This window comes from Siphateles boraxobius, unplaced genomic scaffold (genome assembly GCF_051911475.1).
Source record: "Siphateles boraxobius isolate OS27281-9 unplaced genomic scaffold, OSU_SipBor_1 12, whole genome shotgun sequence".
NCBI classification, from domain to species: domain Eukaryota; kingdom Metazoa; phylum Chordata; class Actinopteri; order Cypriniformes; family Leuciscidae; genus Siphateles; species Siphateles boraxobius.
This window is the reverse complement of record NW_027508722.1, coordinates 28,501,779-28,524,026: the sequence shown is the minus strand read 5'-3', so window position 1 is coordinate 28,524,026 and position 22,248 is coordinate 28,501,779. Positions and strand designations below refer to the sequence as shown.

Genomic DNA, 22,248 nt, shown 5'->3' with positions numbered 1-22,248 from the left:
AAAAGCAAGTTTGAGTCATTCTTCACGTATAGGTTCGCATCTCTCCCCCATGGACTCTAGAGGAGCAGTTATTGAGATGAAAGTAGAGGTCATATAGCCCCTCAGTATTACTGCACAAAGAGCACTGCTATCTCTTTTCCTCCATCTATCCCTTCCTCCGTAGCTAATTTTCTCTCCGCAGAATGCGGCTTGAGCATCTTCTCTTGCCGTCACACTCTTGTGAACTGTTGACTCTCCTCTAACTGTTGTTGTCCACAGAGCTACGAGACAAAACATCCCTCCACACAATCAGAGTTCTGCAACTGGCCTGCTTCTCTAGAGCTCAGCTTGTGGACTCATTAAACTCTCCCCTCAGTGTGAAACAGATTCAACTCAAAAATCAATACGCACTCTCCTGGACATAGTGACACTGTGTGTGTGTGTGTGTGTGTGTGTGTGTGTGTGTGTGTGTGTGTGTGTGTGTGTGTGTGTGTGTGGTGTGTGTGTGGTGTGTGTGTGTGTGTGTGTGTGTGTGTGTGTGTGTGTGTGTGTGTGTGTGTGTGTGTGTGTGTGTGTGTGTGTGTGTGTGTGTGTGTGTGTGTGTTTGTTTGAGGTCAGTGTCTTTGTGCTTCATAAGCGGTAAAGAAGAGACACAGAGTTTGAGAGGGAACACAAATGTACCGGCTGGGATTCATAAGCTTTATTTCCCTGCGGACCACAAGTACAGTCCATTGATCAGTGCTTATTGACAGGATCTTTAGTTTAGATAGAGTGGAAAAAAGAGAGCAGAGGTCTGTTCTACACGCAAAGTGCAAAAAAAGATTTTTTTTGGGGGTGTGTTTGGCCTAGGAGATTTAAATACATTTTTGGCTTAATTTTCAACAATGTATGTTTTATAATGTGAATATATATATATATATATATATATATATATATATATATATACAGTGTGTGTATGTATGTGTGTGTATTTATATATATATATACATATATATATATATATATATATATATATAGAGAGAGAGAGAGAGAGAGAGAGAGAGAGAGAGAGAGAGAGAGAGAGAGAGAGAGAGAGAGAGAGAGAGAGAGATAGAGAGAGAAATGGTTTGCTTATACATTGTGCTTGTGTTGTATTTCCTTAAAATATATCAATTGGCATTTTTTTAATGCAAAGACATTCTCCGTGTACTTTTTTGAGGTGACTGTGTAAGAATGTGTGTACAGTGTTTGTAGTTTGTAGTACTGTATGTAGTCAGATTACTTTTTTCAAGTAACTAGTAAAGTAATGCATTACTTTGAAATTTAGAAAAAATATCTGAGGTACTTTTTCAAATTAGTAACACCAGTTACTTTGTTTTATTGACTGACAGGTCTCCTGTCCCCATGTTTTGAGAAATCGGAGTGCAGTTTTGTTGTGTGCGCTGTGTAAAGCTGATGGTTATAGTACTAGACTAAATGTGAGCATGCATGTACTCATCTCATTTCCACAAAAACAGATTCAGTATTCCTCGAAATGAATAAAAAGTAAAATGCAAACTCAGAATATTACGCAAACCTGCAATCTCACGTTATAAGCAATGTCTTTGCTGTTGATCTTTGATGAACCAATTCAACCATACTAATAAGCAAATATTACTTTATAAACATCACAGCTTTGAATTTGAATTTTTCCTTCAGCCTGAGGCTTATTCATTTCACTTTTGGTGTATGGTGTATTTTGCCTTTATATTTGCCAAAATAGAACTTTTTTATAAAAATAAAAAAAAGTAACTGAATTATGAAATTAGGTTTTTTAGGGAGTACTATATATATATATATATATATATATATATATATATATATATATTTCTGTCCCATTTTAGTTCACTAGAATTGGCAGTCTAAGAAGTGCTTACACCTAGTAAACCTAGTTTGATGTAAAAATGTTGCTTCTATTCACATTTATATCTCATTGCATGCCAGATTTGATGGTCAGGGTTTGGGAGTATCTGAGAATCTGAGACGAGATGAGGATGCAAATCTATTAAATTAGAAATGTTTTGGTCTACCTGATTCAATATTCCGTTTTCCCTTACCTGCTATCCACTGTGTAATGTAATATTTTCATTTATTTTCAGTAATATAAGCAGTTGCACATAATTAATCAAGTGTTAACATAAAAATTCTTTCAAATGACCTCCTTTTATGTTCAACAGAACCATGAAATCATATGTATCCTTCGTGAAAGTGAAATTGTATTTAATTTAGCTTAATATAATATCAGAAAATAAAATTTTTGGGAGTTGCAAAGCAATCCAGTCTCTCTGGTCTAAATGCTATTTATGTCCAAATTTTTCTTTTAATAAAATGCATTTCAAACGAAATCTAAGAATACTGTGATTATCTCTCATAACGAACAGAAATGATCTCTCTCTCTCTTTCTTTTTATTTGATTATTAATTTGTAGAGCTTCTTTGATGGCTGGGATATCAATAAGAAGAAGGATAAAACTAAGGGAAGAAACGATACCCTGATGGGTTGTGAGTACTTTGCATACTCCAGTCTTTGCATGCTTATAAAAAATATCATGATTGAAGAGAATTTTTTCTCTATTAGAATTTTTCAGTTTGTATGGCATTGCACATTCTATCTGTGATATTATAGGACCCAGTTTAGTAAATGAACTTTCTGAATCAGATAACAGCTTTGACATGCCAACAAATTTCCTGTAATACACCTAATTTGCATTGAATGGAGACTTGTTTACTGCACAAAAGAAATGCAGCTGTTTAGTGACTTGACCCCAAAATGAGCTCATGTGATTGTGTTTGTTTCAGATGACCGTCACAGGGTGAAATTGCACCCGCTGCTCGGTGATCCCAACTCCGACTATATCAACGCCAATTACATCGATGTAAGTCAGCAGTCACATACTCTCTTCAGCCAGACTCACAATCATTCACACTGTTTCTGTAATTATGTAGCTCCCCTGGATTTTATTCAATATCTATGGACACTCTCACCATATGTATCATATCATCATATCAGTTTTGATAAGAAAACTTTTTAGGCCTCTAACTGTCCTTTTTTGTGGTGGGTGAGGCTTGGTTAGCTTGTTATTTTTGTCCTTGTGTTTCTGACCTCCCAAAAGATTTTGAAGAGAATGTGGTCAGATATGAAGCGTAGCCTACTAACATGTGTGGCAAAGTGTGTTAGGGTTACTTTTTGTCTGGTTTTCTCTTTAATAAAGAGGCAGGTGGACACAGATGGTCAGCCATAGCAGCTGTAACATTGCCCTCTTTAAACCTGCTTTTCAGAGCTGGCCCAGAATGCACCAGGTTGGAAATGACCACCCTCTCTTCCTGGGACCCTCTCCACTTATTTGCTTGAACTGATAATTCACCCATAAATGTAAATTCCGTTATCATTTCCGCTCCAAACCTGTACAACTCTTTTCTGTGGGGAAAAAAATTTAGGACTTTTGAAAATGAGATAATGATGACCTTTTCAGTTTTGGGTGAACTTATCGCTTTAAAAAGATTTAAAAAGTTTTTGGATCAAAACTCCCTCTAAATCCTTGCGATTTCCTCACCTTGACTGTTTGGACCTTAGATACAGCAAGTGATTTGCTGGATTATGTTGTTTATTCCTAAAGGAATGCTGTACGTATGTAAAGCATTGAGTGATTTGAAAAAAAAATTGGAAGAGAATGAATAGCTATGAGTCAAGACACATAGATCTAATTATATACAGTATCGGGGGATTTTGTTATTTTTCTCCTCCAAATCTTTCATGATTGGCCATAATATCAATTCATTTTGAAAAACTTTGGAATTCCAGTTTTTCAGTATAAACCAATATACAGGAGCAAAACAGGGAATAGGCCAATTTAACAAGAATTGATTTTTTTGTCCCATTTTATTTTGGCCTTGAGTAGAAAAGCACAAGAGAGTCAAGAAAGGACCTATAATGAAAGGATGCTTCTTTTTAGTGTTTTTGTAAACTGGCAGTAAGTGTAGAGGCTATTAGGGGACATATTAAAGTGAGTGCAGCTCTGTTGTTTAATGTGTTTACTCCTTTTCATTTCTGTCCGTTCTTTTTGAATATCTCTTGAATCAGCCCAATAAAGGAACTAGCTTACACAAGAATAAATGAGCAATTTAAAGGAGAAGTGTGTATTTTTTTCTATGTAAAATACTTTCCTAGCCTAAAAGCCTAGCCATTCGTTTAATTTCCCTGAGAAGTGTTAGGACAATTTCAAAACATTCTGTTGTTTGAACATTTCAACCAGCCCCACATAGCAACACTGATTCAACCACTGGAGTGAGTTTGGGGGAATGGATATCAGTTTGTCCAAACAATGGCAGATGGAGGGAGTGGTCAGGAACCTTTTTCGAAAGCAATTCTTATTTTTTTTATTCTTTTTGATGGCGCTTGAGGAACAGAAATAACACACATCACACTTTAAGATTAGTCTGCAAAGATTTGCCCACCTTCACATCCAAAATGTATGCCTCCATTTTAAGTGTCTTTCCCCTGGCGTGAAGCTTAGCCAGCTAACACAAGTCTCTCTTTCTTTCTTCCTCTAATTCTCTCTCTTTCTGTCTGTGATCTGTTAATCCTCTAGCTCTTTTCAGCCTCTCATTAACTAGAGTCTGCCTTGTCTTTTTCTACCCCCCTTCCCCACCTCTTCGACTTTGGACCCTGTAGATTCGGATAAACAGGGAAGTAAGTACTTCGCTGCTCTTTCTTTTCTTTCTCTCTGGTTTCTTTCCCTCTGTTACCCCCATAGATCTCTTTTTTGTGTCATGGCATTGCTCTGTTTGGATTACTTAAACATGAGGAAGAGTGGCTCCGTGACACACAGATCTCCTTTATATTCATCCATAAAAGTGAACGCATAAAACTTTCAGGTTCCATCTGTTACATTTCTTTGATTTATTTCTTACAGATACCTAGTTTTCAGATTCACTTTAGAACAAAAAAATCATCTTTTCACATTTCCACTTCCGCTCTTTTTCAAAAACACAGGTGGCGAGGGGGTCAGAGGACAGGGGGTTAGTCTAGGATAGTTGCTGGGGGGAAAACCTAAACCAGCCTAAGGTTTAAGGTTGTCTCTTATCTTGGCCAAGCTGGTGCTCAGGTAGAGGTTGGTCTCCCAACTTGACCAGTTGAAAAGTGTCCAAAACACCTTTAAATCCAGATTTTGTTTGGCCATCAAAGCTTGAGAGACTACTGACCTGCACCTGAACTGTAGCAGACTAACTTTATCTTTAACATTGATTTACTAAAGTTAAGACAAAATATGTTAGTGACTGACAGGAGGTCAAAATTTTAGAAGAATAGACAAGCAGCCCATACTCATAGATTTCCCCTTTCGTTCTTTTTCGAACGAAAAAGCAGGTTTGCTGGTTTATAGAAGAGTTTGTGGCACTTGTCAGCTTGTCGTCTAGAAGACCATCTGACCACTCTGCTAAACACCAACTTGGCAGGCTGGGAAACCAGCTAGACCTGATCGAACCAGTTAAGACCAGCAAACCACTTGAGGTTTTATAATTATTATTTTCAGCAGAGCTCTTATTACTGATGACATATGTATGAAAAAGAGAAGGGTTGACACTTCATAATAACTTTTATAAATAAAATTGTATAATTATTAAACAGCAGATGAGTAGCTGCACATTTTTTAATATGAACATATGAGAATGTAAATCAGCGTTTATTATACATATGTAACACTTCATAATAACTTTCAATAATTCTTTTTTTCTAAAGGTATTACAAAATATGATCAGTCACAGAGACCTTCGGAGAAAGCATTTTAATCTCTTGAGCTTTTTATGCAGTGCATTAATAGCTTTATTTCAGAGTTTTAAGTTGCTAAGTGTTGTGTGAAGCCTTTTTTAATATTTTTGTTTGTTTGCTTGTTTTTCTCCCTTTAATGAGCTTCTGTGTCCTGTAAACTTTCCTTCTATTTTCAAATTAACCATTAAATATATAACTTTAGGCACGATGTATCATCATCTTGATAAATCGTATTAAAGCTGCATTTCAGCCACAGTGGTTTGTTGCAGTTGCAGCTTTGGGCTTGTGATATGATCATCACAAATTTGATGGCAGATTGGGTGACCTGTGAACTGAATCATTACTGAGATTCCCTATCGCTATGTGTCCTTGAGCAAGACACGTACCTCACATTTTCTCCAGCGGGACGGTCACTGTTAGTGCGCTATAAATCCTGTTGCACTGCCGCGGAATGTACTGCACCTTCGTTTGTTTATTTTTAAGACAGTCTATATGACTGACCTGTGCTCTTTGGTCATGGTTGTCTTAGATTTGGAGATTTATATAGAGACAAACATAAGACTATAGTATTTGCTGTGTTTAATTTGTTGTGAATAAAAGCGAGACTCCGAGGGAAGTCGTTTTAGGATTTTTTTTTTTTTACTTGTTAATTGCACCTTATTAAAACATTTGCAAAATGTAATATTTCATTCGACGTTCTAAGGTTGGAAATCATGAGATTAACTGCAAGCTCACACAGTATAAATGAATCTTTATAGATAGCTGCCTTTATGGGGAGTCTTTGACAAGGAGGTCTTCGAATATGGGGTCCCTGGCATTAAAATGTTTGAAACCCCCTTGAGTAAGCAATAGAAAATCATGCTACTACTTTATGAATCAGCAGGACAAAGTTCTTTTGGACCACAGTTATCTTCCAAACGTTTTTCCCTGCATCCCCTGTATGAATCCTTTCTATGTGGAACAAACATCCCCCACCATTTCTTTTTCCATCTACTGTGTGTTTGTTTCTATGTTTGTTTGTACAGTGTTCAGGAAATAGCTTGGCCCAATCTAAAATGTAGTGGGCGTCTGCAGTGTTCTAAATGGAGCAGCAAATGCTCAGCAACAATAAAGAACATGTCCCTATTATTCCGCTAACGTCTGTTTAATGAAAACAGATCCAGTTTTTGGGAGCATCCCCAGGTAGTTCTTTGAAAAGGCTTAGCTTTGATGAATAAATTGCATGTTTTGAGATGGTCCTAGAGTTTCTTTCTCCCTGTACATTCCAAACATGAGCTTATGGAGGAATTGTGTTGGGAGCTGATGTCCTCCATGATGAGCTTTATGTTTGGGCAAATGACTATTACTTTTGTAGCAGAAGCCTTTTTGTTTGTTTGTTTTTTGTTACTCTTCAACACTATTAATGCATCTAAGTCTACAAACACACTAGCTAAACTACTAACTTGACTACATTATTTGGTTTGCTTTCAGTTTTCGGAATAAAGTAGCTTTTCCCCTAAGTCCCCCAAAATGGACTTACATGTCAGTAAGTTATGTTGTCAAAATTTAAACACACTCACCTTAGAAATTCTTGAGTAGTGTTGGGTGTCAGATTCATTTTAGCGAATCGGTTCATTCGAATGTTTAGTTTCAGTTTAGTTGTGATTTAGATTTATGTGTTTAGAGTTGCTGTCATCCTAATTTAGATCCTCATTTTCTGTTCCAGGCTAAAAAAAAAACTTTAATCACATAATATTGTATTGTAATTATTTAATTACAGATAAATGCCTTTTTTAAATCTCTTCAATGTAGCTACCTTTTATTTGTAACTTATCTAATGTAGCTAATTATTAACTGAGGCTTAAAGATGCAATCAGTAATTTATTCCTTATTAAAATACCCTAAAGAACCCTTTAGAACCCTAAAGAAATGAATAGTACTAGGAGTATAGTATATAATAGAGAAATATTCACTATTGGACTGTTAAAGTTCATGTTTTAACATATGAAATAAATGTAACATGCTTAATGCATCTGCTTTTTTAATTCTGTTAATGCATTTTACATTATAATATATAATGGAACCAAACAAAGATTAATGTTTTTAAAAGATTAATGTTTTTTAATCAATTGATGATCCTAATTTAAAATCATGCACACCTACATATGATGAAGATTGCAGTCATTAGTTGTTAGTAGTCGTTTACATACAGTAGATCAGGGGTGTCCAAACCTGGTCCTGGTCCAGAGTTTAGCTCCAACTTGCCTCAAGACCTTGATTAGCTGGTTTAGGTGTGTTTAATTGGGGTTGGAGCTAAACTCTGCAGGACTTTGGCCGTCCAGGAGCAGGATTGGACACTCCTGGAGTAGATCTTCTCATGGAGTTCGCCATGTTGCGATCATTTTCACCAAACAGTTCTGCTAACAGAGTAAATCAATCACGGTTGATTTTGATAGTAGCTTTCAAAGCACACTTTTGAATTGGACAGCTAGAACTAAAGACCTTGGACCTCTGAGGAAAATTTGTTTTCTAAGAGGAGTGAGATACACACAAGTGATGTTTCTAGGACACAAAATGCTTACATAGCATGTCTCCTCTCTCTCTTTCTTTTAGGGTTACCATCGATCCAACCACTTCATCGCCACTCAGGGTGAGTGTCTTTGTCTGGACAGGACTTGTGAAGAGATGTGTGTTTGTTTGTGTGTGTGTGTGTGTGTGTGTGTGTGTTGTGTGTGTGTGTGTGTGTGTGTGTGTGTGTGTGTGTGTGTGTGTGTGTGTGTGTGTGTGTGTGTGTGTGGGTGTGGGTGGGTGGGTGGGTGGGTTGGGTGGGTGGGTGTGTGTGTGTGTGTGTGTGGTGTTGATTTGGTTCTATCTGGCAGTGTCCATTCCCAAGAGGGAGAGCCTCTTTTCTCTCTTCAGTATGAGCCTTTGGGCTTGTGTGTGTGTGAGAGAGAGACTGACACCTTGAGAACACAGAGATCTTTCCAGATGGAATCCAATGAGTTCTGATCCAGGAAATTATAGAGGTGTGTGAATAGAGATGCTGCAGCAAAGTCGGGATTACCACCTGCTGTCTTCTTACCTGAAATCCCTATCAAAACCTCAGCACAATGACTACAGGACCTTGGGTGGAGAGGAGTCTCAGATTGTGTTCACTGCAATCATTTTTGTAAAATATGTTGGTCTTGTTCTTGAATAATAATATTTAAACATCAGGATAAAATGCTTTTTTATTTATTTATTGTTACCTTATGGCAATTTTTTCGCTTGTTTTAACCATAAACATCTCTCTATTTTGTTATATTTATATTTAAAACAAGAAAAGGCAGTTTGCTTATACTGTGGTAACCAAATGTCCATAGAAAGATAGTAAAAGATGAAATCACCTTATTTGGGCTTTAGCTAACAGTCCCTTACTTGGAAATCGGGCTTCATGAACATAATAATGTAATACTTAAAGTGCCCCTTTTATGCTATTTTAAACATTTATAATTTTGTCTCCAACAGTTTGCATGAATCCAAGAAGAAAGAAAAAAAACTTTAATTTTCTCATAATCTACTTTGCAGCATCACCTCTTTTCTCACAGTGCCTGAAATGGCTCTGTAAAGGATTAAGCCTCTCTAAACTCCTCTTTTCCAAGAGCTTCCTCTGCTCTGATTGGTCAGTTAACCCAGTCTTTTGCAATTGGTCTACCGCTAACAGTGCATGTTGGAAATTAAACGGCCATTACCATATCTGAATTTCAGCTCCGGAGTCTTCCTCAGTGCTTGTATACTCAGTGATACGAACAGTAATAATGGCGTCCGTTTTACCGCATCAATTGCAGCCTGATTCCTCATTCTCAGTGCATGCAAAGTGGATTTGCAACGCAGATAAGCGCTTCTTCTCAACATGTCGACAACACTAAAATGTTTGACGTGGGTTAAAGTACCAAGTAGACGTTGTTCACTGGCAGCCAATAAAGACCATAGGCTGGTATTATGCAAATTTGTTACAAACCGACATAGATATTTTACAGAAGTGAGGCTGGAATTGTTCTGGAATTGAAACTCTTTTCGGCAGTTCAGAATTATTTCTTCAGGAGGCAATAATTTGAAAGGTAATATTCGAAAACCATAATAGAAGCACTTTAAAATCTCAACATGCAAAAAACTTTCTGTAGCTCAGTTTAAAAACAATGGAAGTCAATGGAAAGTCCCCTACCGTGACAGAAAAAACTATGTCAATGTGAGAGAAATATCAGACATAAACCATCCTCTATTCCTTTCTCAGCTCTATCAAAACAAGGTCACCCTCTTCTCTCATCGTTTCAGATCTTCCATAAATAAATCATTATACATGTTTGTGGTTTGTCTGTCTTTCCCCTTTATTGAATTTCGAGGCAGACTCAATTGATGAGAGAAATTCGCTTTTTCTATCAGAGAGCCACTTCCTGCTGGGGTTAAGACGGTTCTATTCGCCAGAAATGTCTGCTATTGAATTACTCTCTGTGAGGCTGGATTACTGAACTGCCTTATAACATGCAATGACACTTGGTAAATTAAACCCGCTGTCTGGAGCATTGGCTGCCATTTTATTGAATCTGTGTGTGTGTGTGTGTGTGTGTTTGTCTGTTTGTTTGCAGGGCCCAAGCAGGAGACAGTGTATGATTTTTGGAGGATGGTTTGGCAAGAGAACTGCTTTAGTATCGTCATGATCACCAAGCTAGTGGAGGTGGGCAGGGTATGTTCTAGATCCTTCCTCATCTGCACACTAACCCATGAACTAAAGACACTCCCGTTCACAACAACCCTACACATTTCATTCTACCATCACTTTGAAATGTTTGTGTATTTGTGGGTCTGTGACTTTTATGTGTGCTTGAACGTATGTAAATTGATTTTAACATCACTTCCCATTCATCAGCCATCAGTGGACTACGTTTGGAAATATTATGTTTTATATTTTATTATTACTGTATGCACAAGAATTACCATTTAACACTGTACCATAGAAATATTGGGTTTTTTGGACATTTGGAGTACCTTGGAGTATCATGTAAATACCATGCTATATGAATATGATAATCATCTATGCATGGTTCAGTTATGATATTACCATATTGCTATAATATATACTATGGTATTGAATGATTACCATATTCATGTTCTGTAAAAGGTACAGTGTCATGTAGAGACTTACACATATATCAGTATAGGTACACATATTTAGCCTGGCTCCACCCTCCTACGTACTTCCGCTCAATTTTCATTTTCCTTCAGTACTACGTCTGGGTTTGCGGTATATTCGTGGGTTTTCTCCGATCAATTTTTTACCAGTCCAATCAGCGAAAACAGAGGGAGTGGCTGAGAACGATGATGTTGAGGTCGTGCGCTAGTTGTGCGTCACGACCAAACGCTAGCTATTGGTTATGGCAGATCCAGAGTGGCTCTGGGCAGATCCAATAGTTTTAAACTTCAACAGAGTATCCCCCTTCAAGGAAGTTAATGCTTGTCAATGGAGAGCGGCCAGACTCTCTGTACAAATCAAATGTACGAGAGTCTGGTAGGACCCGGCTAACACATATCAGCTGGTTTCTGATTTTTTTTTATTTGATTTTTTTATTGAAATGGTTGATTTTGGATATTCTATTGTGCATGCTTATTTTGCATGCATACATCTAACACTCACTTAATGTTAACCTAATAATTTAATAAGTTAAATATAATCTCAAAGCTAATAATGAATATCCATTTTCATACAGTACATTATAATGCTGTGATGCTTAAATTCACTTAGCATTTAAATTTATTGATTTTACTTTTCAGTGTTTAGACAAAATGGTGTAGTATTTTAATATCTGAAAGTAATTATACAGGTCAAAAAATCAAAGGTATGTCATGATACTTTTTGTTAGTGCAGGCAATATGGTATATATCAAAGTACAGTGATATTATCATATGATACCTTCACTGTACCATGGTATCACCACGGTACAGAGCCATTATCACATGCTACTGTCAAATATATATGTCTGTATTGCTGTCAAATAAAAATAAGATTTGAAGTATCTTTCGTTCAATCATAATTCCCACTCTCATGTAATGCGTTCTGCTCCCTTGCTTTGTGGCCCACTCGTTCCTGCCTTTTTAAACCACCTCTATTTCTTCCTCCGACATAATTTCCTCTTTCATTTTCCTCTCCACACCCGCATCGCCCCTTCAGTGCATCGGAGACAGCGTCTGCTGACAACAGTCCTCTTAACGGCCCGTCCCTGCCCTCTTATGAAATCGGGCTCTATTATGAAGAATGCGCTTTCCCACGTTAGGATAAAAGCTGTGAACAGCAGGGATAAATAGATGATGGCTTAGGTCTGACAGCAAATCTTAACAGTTTGTGTAATGATAATAAGCATGCAGAAATAACCCGTTTACAGCACACAAGGTAAGACTCTTTTACTGAGAAAAGTTTTTTTTTTTTCTTATCCTTTTGAAATTTGTTCTGAAATATCTTAAGGTAAATCAGATTTGTAATCATTTAATTTAATTATAATTGTTTATAATTTTAACAAACATCTATTTTAGCCAAGTGCATTCATAGTGTTAAAGTATATGCAAGAAGTAAAACATTAAAAATCTAGTTTTAAAAAAGAAGCAAGGCTTGTTTTCTATGTAGTATTTCATTAAATTAATTCAAATAATTAAATTTAATTATTTTCCTTCATATATTTTTATTAAAACATTTTAACATATGAAAGGCCATGCAGATATTTTGAACATTTTTGGTCAATGGTAAACCGACAGTTTGAACTGATACATGAAAATGAATAATATTTTCTGACTTTAATACCGTTATTGTTAATCCGCTGTTAAACTGTTAAAGCTGTTAAAACATCTGTCCTAAACACTTTCATACTCATACAAAGAAGAATAATGAAACTTATGTAGACATGCTTCATACTGTTTTCTAACCTGAGTTTGTTGGTTTGTCTTTCAGGTGAAATGCTGTAAGTATTGGCCAGATGAGTCAGAGATGTACGGTGACATAAAGATCACGCTGCTGAAGACGGAAACTCTGGCGGAGTATACAGTGCGAACTTTTGCCCTGGAGCGGGTACGAGACCATTTCTTTTCCTCTAGAGACTGGACAGGAAATGATGGGGAAAAGAAGGGTTGCATCTCCTGCATGAGCGCCGCAGCTCAGTGTGTCAGAGCCTCTAAGCCACGGCTCCAACATGCTCTCATTTCTCAGAGAAGCTTGTGTGATTTGCTTTGCCATTTGATATGATGCGATCTTCTATGAATGGATTAATGTACAGTCAGCAGGCCGTTATCGTAAAATGAAAACAGACAGGGTGATCAGGTCTCGCATTGCATATCTCGTATCACGTTACTCCACATTACCCTGCTTATTACACTCTCACATACACACCAGATAAATAAGTAAATGCACATGAATTATTGATTTTGAAATAATTTTGTTATATGAGAAGAAAGAGCCTAATGATATGAGAGACATAAAATTAGCACAGCTATGCCAGAAAAGTTTATAAGAATAGCAGAATCCACACCACAACTATAACGATTATGGCACAGAGGAATTAAATCATTAGAATCCCATTCAAAAAATGTTTTACAGCTGATGAACGATAAAAACATTGACAGCCAGTCAGAATCCATCCTGCTTTAAAGAGCTTGAGCATTTAAAGTGGTAGATGAGAAAACTGCAGTGCACTTATGATAAACATAATAACGTCCATTGGTGTGGATGCTAATATAATTATTGTTATAGTTATCTTTATAGTTATCATCCTTGGGTGTGAGCGGGCCTTAAGAATTCCATTATTGACTTATCAGAAGAATCAAGTATTCCTGGCCGTTCCAATATGTGCTGCTATGCTGATATACATTGGCTCTTTGCTGGGATTAGGGTAGAACGCGAATTGTGTGAGTGTACTGTTTTTGTGTGTGTGTTAGGGGAGAATTTGGAGTGACAGCCCTTTAAATTAAATGGAGAGAAGCGCCTGATACCCAGCAGAGACCCACGAGCTGTCTGTTCGAGGATTAGAGCTGCCTCATCTCAGAACGCTTTTATGGCAGGCACATTAACTAAAGCATCGCTTTCTCTCTCTCTCATTATCACTCTCTCTCTCTCTGTGATACAATGGGCTAAATGTGGGTGCGTTTACTGAAATTAGCTGAATTTAACCTCTTCCACCTTACCCCCCTGTCTTCTCTTATCATCCTCCTTGCTGCCCTGTGGAGGCGCAGTTCCGTCACCAGCCTTTGATGTGAGTTGTGTGCTTGCCTCGGCCCTGTCAATCAAACACGGGCTGTGGGTGGAACGATGTGCTTCTGTGTGTTTGTCGAATTGTCTGGAAAGCTCCACGTAACCATCAGACAGGCTTTTGGGTGAAGCTCTACTTGCGTGTATCCAAACAGACAAGCAACTGGGATGCAGTAATAGGAAGTCTCTTAGTGGCCTGTCAAGTAGACATACGAACCTCCCCTGAGTGGAACCACAGAGCTGTGTGTTCATTTTACTGTCGATATTGCTAATTCATCTGGGTTTTCTTAGGTGTCTTTGAGCCATGAGATATACAAACTCTACAAGTGAGCCCCATCAGATTTTTGAGCCACACAATGAAAAGGTGCTTGACCTTGATCTCCACTACTCGTAACCTAAAGATACAAACCATACAAGCATATGTTGGAGCCGTGGCCTGGTGGTTAGCGCACATGGCCTGACACATTGAGCCAAGATGCTCATATGGGAAATTCGGGTTCAGGCTGCTTGCAAATGGCAAAAAATAAAATGATATTAAATTACATATGATATTAGATACAAGTGTGGGAGTATGTTTGTCTTTCAGAGGGGATACTCCGCCAAACACGAAGTATGTCAGTTTCACTTTACATCATGGCCTGAGCATGGAGTACCATACCACGCCACGGGTCTTCTAGCCTTCATTCGCCGGGTCAAAACCTCCACGCCACTAGACGCAGGGCCCGTGGTGGTCCACTGCAGGTATAGAGCTCCTTATTTCATCACATTAATTGCTAATGTATGACAACCAGAAATTGTCTAAAAGTGTCTTAATTTTTAACAATATACATTACCATTTAAAATATCACCAAGGCTGCATTTATTTGATCAAAAATACAGTAAAAGCAGTAAAATACAGTAAAATAATATTGTGAAATAGTATTACAATTTAAAACAACTATTTTCTATTTTTAATACATTTTCAAATGTAATTCATTCCTGTGTTGGTGAAGGTGAATTTTCAGCATCATTACAGTCTACATTTAGTCTTCTATAAATTCAATAAATTCTTCAGAAATTATTCTAATATGCTGATTTGGTGCTCAGGAAATATTTTTTATTATTATCAATGTTGAAAACAGTTGTGCTGGCTGCTTATTATTTTTGTGGAAATTGCTCTTTTTCAGGATTCTTTGCTGAATAGATAGTTCAAAAGAGCAGCATTTATTTGAAATAGAAAGCTTTTGTAGTATGATATATGTCTTTACTGACTTTTGATGAACATTTTTTGTATTTTCTGAATAAAAGTACTAATTTCTTTAAAAAAAAATCTTACTGACCCCAAACTTTTGAGAGGGTATATTGGGTTATAGCATAAAACCAAACAAACTTCTTATTTTTCTTTTTTGTGTGTGAAATGTTTTACTTGAAAAGGGTGCTTGTGTTGTCTTTCTTTCAAATAATCCAATGAACCTCAAATAATGCCATGGTAATATCATGTTACAGGATAAAAAAACATGATATTGACATGTCTAAACATCTGGTTTAGTATTTTTGGTACTTTTTTATTAGTGTTTACTGTCAACAGTTGTTACCTTGGACTTTGACGTTGACATCCTGCCAGGTCAAACAGGACTGCCTCAAAACTTCATGTACAATCAAAGAAAAAAACACTTTCCCATGTCATAATTTTTGACGAGCATCTGACTATCCGTCTTTCGTTCTTCCTCTTCAGTGTGGGGGCGGGCAGGACCGGCTGCTATATCGTGCTGGACGTGATGCTGGACATGGCAGAGTGTGAAGGAGTGGTGGACATCTACAACTGTGTGAAGACCCTCTGCTCTCGTCGAATCAACATGATCCAGACAGAGGTGCAGACGCTCACATGTTTACCCATAACTCTCTGTACCCAGACATGGCAGGAGACTAAGCAAATGACATCTTTTGTATTTGCACAGTCATGAGCTCTGTGGGTGTTACTATGAATATTCAGAATGTTTAGCTTTGGAATGTTATGAAAATTGTGTATGGATAGGTGGGAAATGCAAAAAAAAAATCATCTCTCTTGCATCTGTCCTCTGTGCGGAGGCATGTGCATTTGCTTAGATGTTCCGAAATTTACATATCCAAACTTTATTATGTAAATCCCACAGTCATTTGACTGTTTAAAACATTAGTAATTATTTACCAGATGCTTTAATTAAATCCATCCGCAAGTGTTTGTTTATGTAGAGTGGTGTATACACCCGCAGTCCCACTTTGAAACATGCCACAAATTTTGTTGGCGTTCAAACATGGAGGTTAAACAAATTCTGCTACTGGCATCTATTTACTCGGTATTGTCCTTTATCTTTCGTGCATGCTTTCTCCTCTAGTCCTCTCTTTTCTATTCTCCTTGTTCCTGTTCTGATCTTTTCTCACTTCATCTATCAAGGGCGTTTTCTCAGAGGAGACGAGGGTGGCAGTGAAGGCCTCCTGCAAAACACCTTCAGATGATAAAATAATCGACAGAACAAAACCGAAACAAAGCAAATAGTATCAAATATTAGATTCAATTGGTTGTAAACATTTTTTTTTGAAAGTACACTGTCCAACCGCAACACCAGTGGACAATGCTTCAGAGGGAGACTTCGCTTAAGCTCATTTTGAAATGAAGGTGAAAAATCACAAGAAGCAGTGCCTCCATGTCACTGTGACTGGCTGATTATATGCATGTTAATCCATTGATGTCTTGCCAATCATGCACTTAACAGCAAATCCACATGAATGCCTCGAACTGGATGGAGTAATTATAGAGCGAATGGCTCACCCACTCGGACATCATCACTTTCAGTCAAGTCTGAATAAAAATTTAGTCTACCACAGAAAGTATATAGCTATGTCTTTGCGCTCTCTCTCTACAGGAGCAGTACATATTCATTCATGATGCCATCCTGGAGGCGTGCCTGTGTGGGGAGACGGCCATCCCTGTGAACGAGTTCGCCCTGGCTTACAAAGAGATGCTGCGGGTGGATTCTCAGAGCAACTCTTCACAGCTTCGAGAGGAGTTTCAGGTCTTTGTTTCTCTCCTTCTCTCATATTGTTTTCTAATTTTCCCCAACGTGATGATCGTGAGATCTCATTGGTGCAAAATCCCATATGACTACATTTAAAACATCTAAACACGCAATCTTTTGCAAATATTTTTTGTTTGTTTTATTTTGGCCAATCGCTGGCTAGCACTGATCAATCATTTCCAAAAATGTAATTTGTGTGGAAATATTATGGAGGAAAATACTGTACCAGACACAACACTGTTTGTGATGCTTGAAAATTTGATTGAAAAATATAAATATTGAATTGGAGGTGGGGGTGTATATGAATGTATCTCTGAAGGGAACTGTCTTCAGAAAAGTTTTAATGCCATTTTTGCCCATCATACCTCCATATGATTATTTACATATGGTCCAAGTTATATTTCAAACAGAGACTAAGCATAAGTATGATGCTTTTGGGGGCCTTTTTGTGTACATTAGTTTCAATAAATGATCTGAACAGGGCAGGAAGTTTGAGTTCTGAAAGTTGATATTATTAACACCATAAATTGAAAAAAGGGAAATGGCATCTTTCTAATTTCTCTATAAGTATATAACTTCCTATGAAGTTCTGTAAATGTAAATTTGCTCAGTGGAGCAAAGCAAGTTTAATAGCAGCAGTCAAACAAGACGCTGAGCTACACAAAGTGTAAAATGCGCTGCCACAAAGATTAATGATTAATACTGTTGAATAAATGTATTTGAGTGTGGCTAGACATTTTGGGGATATTTAAATAAACGTTTAAACTATAAAACAAAGGCCAGACTGTGGAACTCTCCAACGCAAGATGCGCCGACATTCTGTAGCAAATGTGCACCTACACGCATACAGTAACACAATGATTTAGACAAAACAGAGCAGTAATAAATGACAGAATGTTGGAAACACTTTCAAAACTTTTCATTTCGAATTTTTCATTTGTAAATGCTGGCATCTTATTTGAAGGTTCTTCAGTAAGGAGGCTATTGATTACAGAGGTTAAATCAATAATTGTTTTACTAGACTGCCAAACATAAATAATAAAGGTTGTAGTGCAAAACTTATAATAATAGAAGAAATACCTTGCATTTCTTCTCCATTGGGAGCAGTATTAAGTTGTGTTTCACTTAGTGACAGATCCTCAGGTAGCGAAAGGCCGGTGAAGGTTATTTTATACCATTCCAAATGTGTTGCTGTGAATACTTTTATTGATTCAGAGGGAGGCAGGCTGAACTATCCTTGCTTTCCTGCACTTACCTCTACATTGCATTTTTCTGACTTTATTTTCCAGGTAAATTGTAATGCATTCATTATAAGCGTTTTCTTGCCGAGGCTTTCAAAAAAGGAAGTACAGAAAGGCAGATTTGTGTGATTCGTGATGGCAGAAATCGTGAATTATGGCTATATGTTCCTTGGCTCTAGAAGAGAACAGCAAATCTCTTTACCTTTTGGTTTGCACAGGGAGAACAGTGTATGTGTCTGTTTGAATGGCACCATTTTTCCCCCCTGACTTTAATGAGCTCATAGAACCTGTGTTTATTATGTACTATGAGGTTGGCAGGATTTTGCGATTTTGTTTGGTATTAACAGTAACAGTGTGGAGGAGTCATATTTAATACGTTTTAAAGCTAGATCCAAAAGCTGTTGTTGGAGTTGAAGGCACATCTGCGGTCACCAGATGCACAATACTATTAGTGCATAATGGAAATCTACATAATCACCAATGTGCCAGCAGGAATCGCTCTTGTTTTCTCTCAACTTACTTTCTTTCTTCCTTTTTCTTTATTCCTTCATTTTTCTTCTTCCTTCCTTCCTTCCTTCTGCTTTTTTGTTTTCATGTCTTTTGAAAGAATGTGCCTACTTTGTGTGAAAAGAACAATTATAGTTCAATTACAATTATAAACAAATTAATAATTGGGACTTTATATGTTAAAAATGCAACTTTATCCAAAAAAATCCAGCTCAATTTCTCCCAGTTATGACTATTTCTCACAATGTAACTATTTCTTGTAATTGTGACTTTATATCTCTCATTGTGACTTTTGATCACATTATTTATTTATTTATTTACTAAGAAGCTTGCTTCCATAGGTTTTTGTGCTTTCTTTTTTCTTTTCTCCTATTATATCATGAAGAATCAAATTTTGTGTTTCCAGAACTCTAAATGTCTTCCCCAGTTCAAGAAGAGCATTTGGAACAGTTATTTTAGTATTATTTACACTATATTATATACTATTTGATATTTTGAATTAGCTATTTTTTTATTTTAATTTGTTTATTTTAGTAATTTTGTTATATGGTTGTCATTTTTATATAAAAAAGATTTACTCTTTCTTTTTAGGTTTATTTCTTTATTTAAATTTTTAGTCTTTTAGTAAAACTTCAACTTATTTTATTTCAATTAGTTGCCAAGTCCAAGTTTTTTGAAGTTTAAGTTTTTCATCTAATATTTGTTATTTCATATAGCTCTATTTACATTTTTAATAGTTTTAGTTAACAATAACAACACTGATTTAAAATGTCTCATTCTAAACCTTTTCGATGTCATATGGATGCATCGTCACAATAATAAACCAATTGACCACAAACACTGCAAAGCTTAATTCGTTGTCAACCTCATTCCATTTCTTTTTCCCTCAGACACTAAACTCTGTGACACCTCATCTGGACGTTGAGGAGTGCAGCATCGCTTTGTTACCACGAAACCGCGAGAAGAACCGCAGCATGGACGTTCTCCCTCCTGACAGGGCCCTCGCATTTCTGGTTACCACAGAGGGCGAGAGTAACAACTACATTAACGCAGCACTGATGGATAGTTTCCACAGGCCCGCTGCTTTAATTGTCACCCCCCACCCGCTGCCCGGCACGACCTCTGACTTCTGGAGGCTGGTGTTTGACTATGGCTGCACCTCTATAGTCATGCTGAATCAGCTGAACCAGTCTAACTCTGCCTGGGTAAGCCAAAGCATCCACACAGCCACCAGAACTTCCACTACAGCCCCCGAGAGGACTTTGGTTTTTTTTTTCTTCAAAATACATCTTTATCGGTTGCCTTTTTGCATTTGCATCATTGCATGTCCTTTGAAGTCGTTTAAGCTTTTTTGTCCCCAGCTTCTCTTAATCTCCCTGTGAAGTGTTATATATTCATAAGCCTATAGTCAAGTCTCATTTACATACAGCTTTCCTTTGAGTTTGCGGAGTGACGTTCCGGTTCTCTTCTTGATCACGGCTCTCTGAAAACCCTGACGTGCGCTAACATGCCGGCAGTTGCTCAGTGTCACTCTCGCAGTCGATCTGTTCGTTTTTCTCACTGTGGTGGATTAACGTCTCTCCCTCTTCTTCATTCGCATGATTGCTCTCTGCAGTCCATAAGTGTTAATATTTATCACCTCACTTGCCTCGCTGTCATTAATGTTCTTCCTCTTTCTTGTCTGTTCTCACCATCGCTGCCTGTTTAATTTCAGCTCAGTTCCGTTTAGTAAGGCTACAGAGTTACATATGTATAGATGCTGATTTCTAAGGCTGCAATATATTCCAAATACAGTGGAGTCAAAATATTGATGAGATTTGAATGATACAAATGGAATGATTTCATGTATCACATTGTTAAGCCCAAAGTATACTTCGGTTTTTACCATAGACTGTAAAAATATATTGACGTAGTGTCCATGACGTCACCCGTAGGCTTCTGAAGAGCATTTTTGAAGCCCAAAGTGGGATATGGGATCTACTCTATTTTGGAGCCTGCAATTCATCGACTGGCCACTAGAGACAGTTTAAGTAATTTCCGTGTTGGATTCAAGAGAGAGACCGGAAAGTTGCCACTTGGTTTTTACGCATATGCAAGGGTCTGCGTATATCCACGTGATGCAAATTTCGTCACCAGAATAGTATGTGCAGGTCTCACATGCTCATTGAATTTGTTTTGCACTACTCAGTTGTTTCGCAAGGCGGCCCGTTCCACTGGCCCGGGCCGTTGTTTCACAATAGAAAATGAAACTAAAGAGACAGAACAACAATAAAATACCAGAGACTGCAACAACAACAAACAACTGCTCTGACAAGCGCTTGTGTGAGGGGATTATGAGATAGCCGCAACTGTAGTTTGAAGAGCACAAAGACATTTTTATGGGTCATAACTTCTGGAGAAAAATTGTGCAGACACTGGACAAAGATTAACTTTCTAGCATGCATGTGTCAACTTCCTGTGTTCGTGCACTTTATCAAATGAAGTATAATTTGAAAGGCTACGCATTCGACTGTACACATACGTACAGTCATAAGCCTATAGTCAAGTCTCATTTACATACAGCTTCCTTTTGAGTTTGTGGAGTGACGTTCTTGATCACGGCTCTTTGAAAACCCTGACATGCGCTAACATGCCGATGTTCTGACGATTTGTGCTACCCGTTCAGATTGTGCTACCTCCCATTAAAACAGTAGGTGACACAATTCGATAGAGAAAAATGCTACGTATCAGATTGTGCTACCAGCACTATATTCTCCTTCTCTAAACCTAACCTTAAACAATGCAAATATAGAGTTGGTAGCACAATCTGATAGGTAGCATTATTCATCAGAACACCTGTTACTCAGCATATGTGTAAAAAAACAAAGTATACTTTGGGCTTTAGATCCAAATCAGTTAGAATTTTTATTTTATTTTGGGGGTTGGCCTCTGACTGTCTTGCATGATCATAATAAGTTCAACAGCTATACTGTTAAATATACTGTCCTTTTAGGTTAGTTGCACGTGGCCGCCATGTTGGATTTCCAGCAAATCAGTGAGTGTGCGGATAGACACTTCCGGTTTCGCTTTACGCCCGGTGCAGGGAGCCGGAGAAAGCCGAAAATGATCTCTTATAGTTGTTTATAGAATCAATTATTTCATTTAAAATACTACTAAGATCTATATTACTATCACACGAGCAAATGGCAATTAAATGCACGGATGCATAGTCAGATTAATGAATGAAATACAACTGTTCACGAACAGAAGATTGTCTTGTACTGCATACGCAATGACAATTATGCCTACTGTAAATATAGAGTTACAACTACGATTAGAGTTGTTTGCATAAAATACCCTGTGAACATTCACTCGTTTGCCCTGTGATAGGCTACAATTTATCTCCATAAATACTATTTTCTCAATTCTGCGCATATATTTTCACTTACTTGCATCAATTGCTCGATCAATATTATCA

At 37.4% G+C, this 22,248-nt stretch overlaps 1 protein-coding gene across 16 annotated transcripts in view; it reads left to right on the top strand.

The window, feature by feature from the left end:
- ptprub (protein tyrosine phosphatase receptor type Ub) overlaps positions 1-22,248 on the top strand; it is a 231,868-nt gene that overhangs the window by 196,745 nt on the left and 12,875 nt on the right. For 7 of the 16 annotated variants that reach the window (XM_077217850.1, XM_077217848.1, XM_077217847.1 and 4 more), the window contains 10 exons: positions 2,426-2,498; positions 2,796-2,872; positions 4,669-4,686; positions 8,356-8,392; positions 10,368-10,465; positions 12,719-12,835; positions 14,595-14,749; positions 15,723-15,858; positions 16,891-17,040; positions 19,682-19,996. In XM_077217850.1, the coding sequence (XP_077073965.1) occupies positions 2,426-2,498; positions 2,796-2,872; positions 4,669-4,686; positions 8,356-8,392; positions 10,368-10,465; positions 12,719-12,835; positions 14,595-14,749; positions 15,723-15,858; positions 16,891-17,040; positions 19,682-19,996 (1,176 nt within the window). The remainder of the gene's footprint in view (positions 1-2,425; positions 2,499-2,795; positions 2,873-4,668; positions 4,687-8,355; positions 8,393-10,367; positions 10,466-12,718; positions 12,836-14,594; positions 14,750-15,722; positions 15,859-16,890; positions 17,041-19,681; positions 19,997-22,248) is intronic. The other 9 variants (XM_077217852.1, XM_077217851.1, XM_077217845.1 and 6 more) reach the window with 5 other exon arrangements.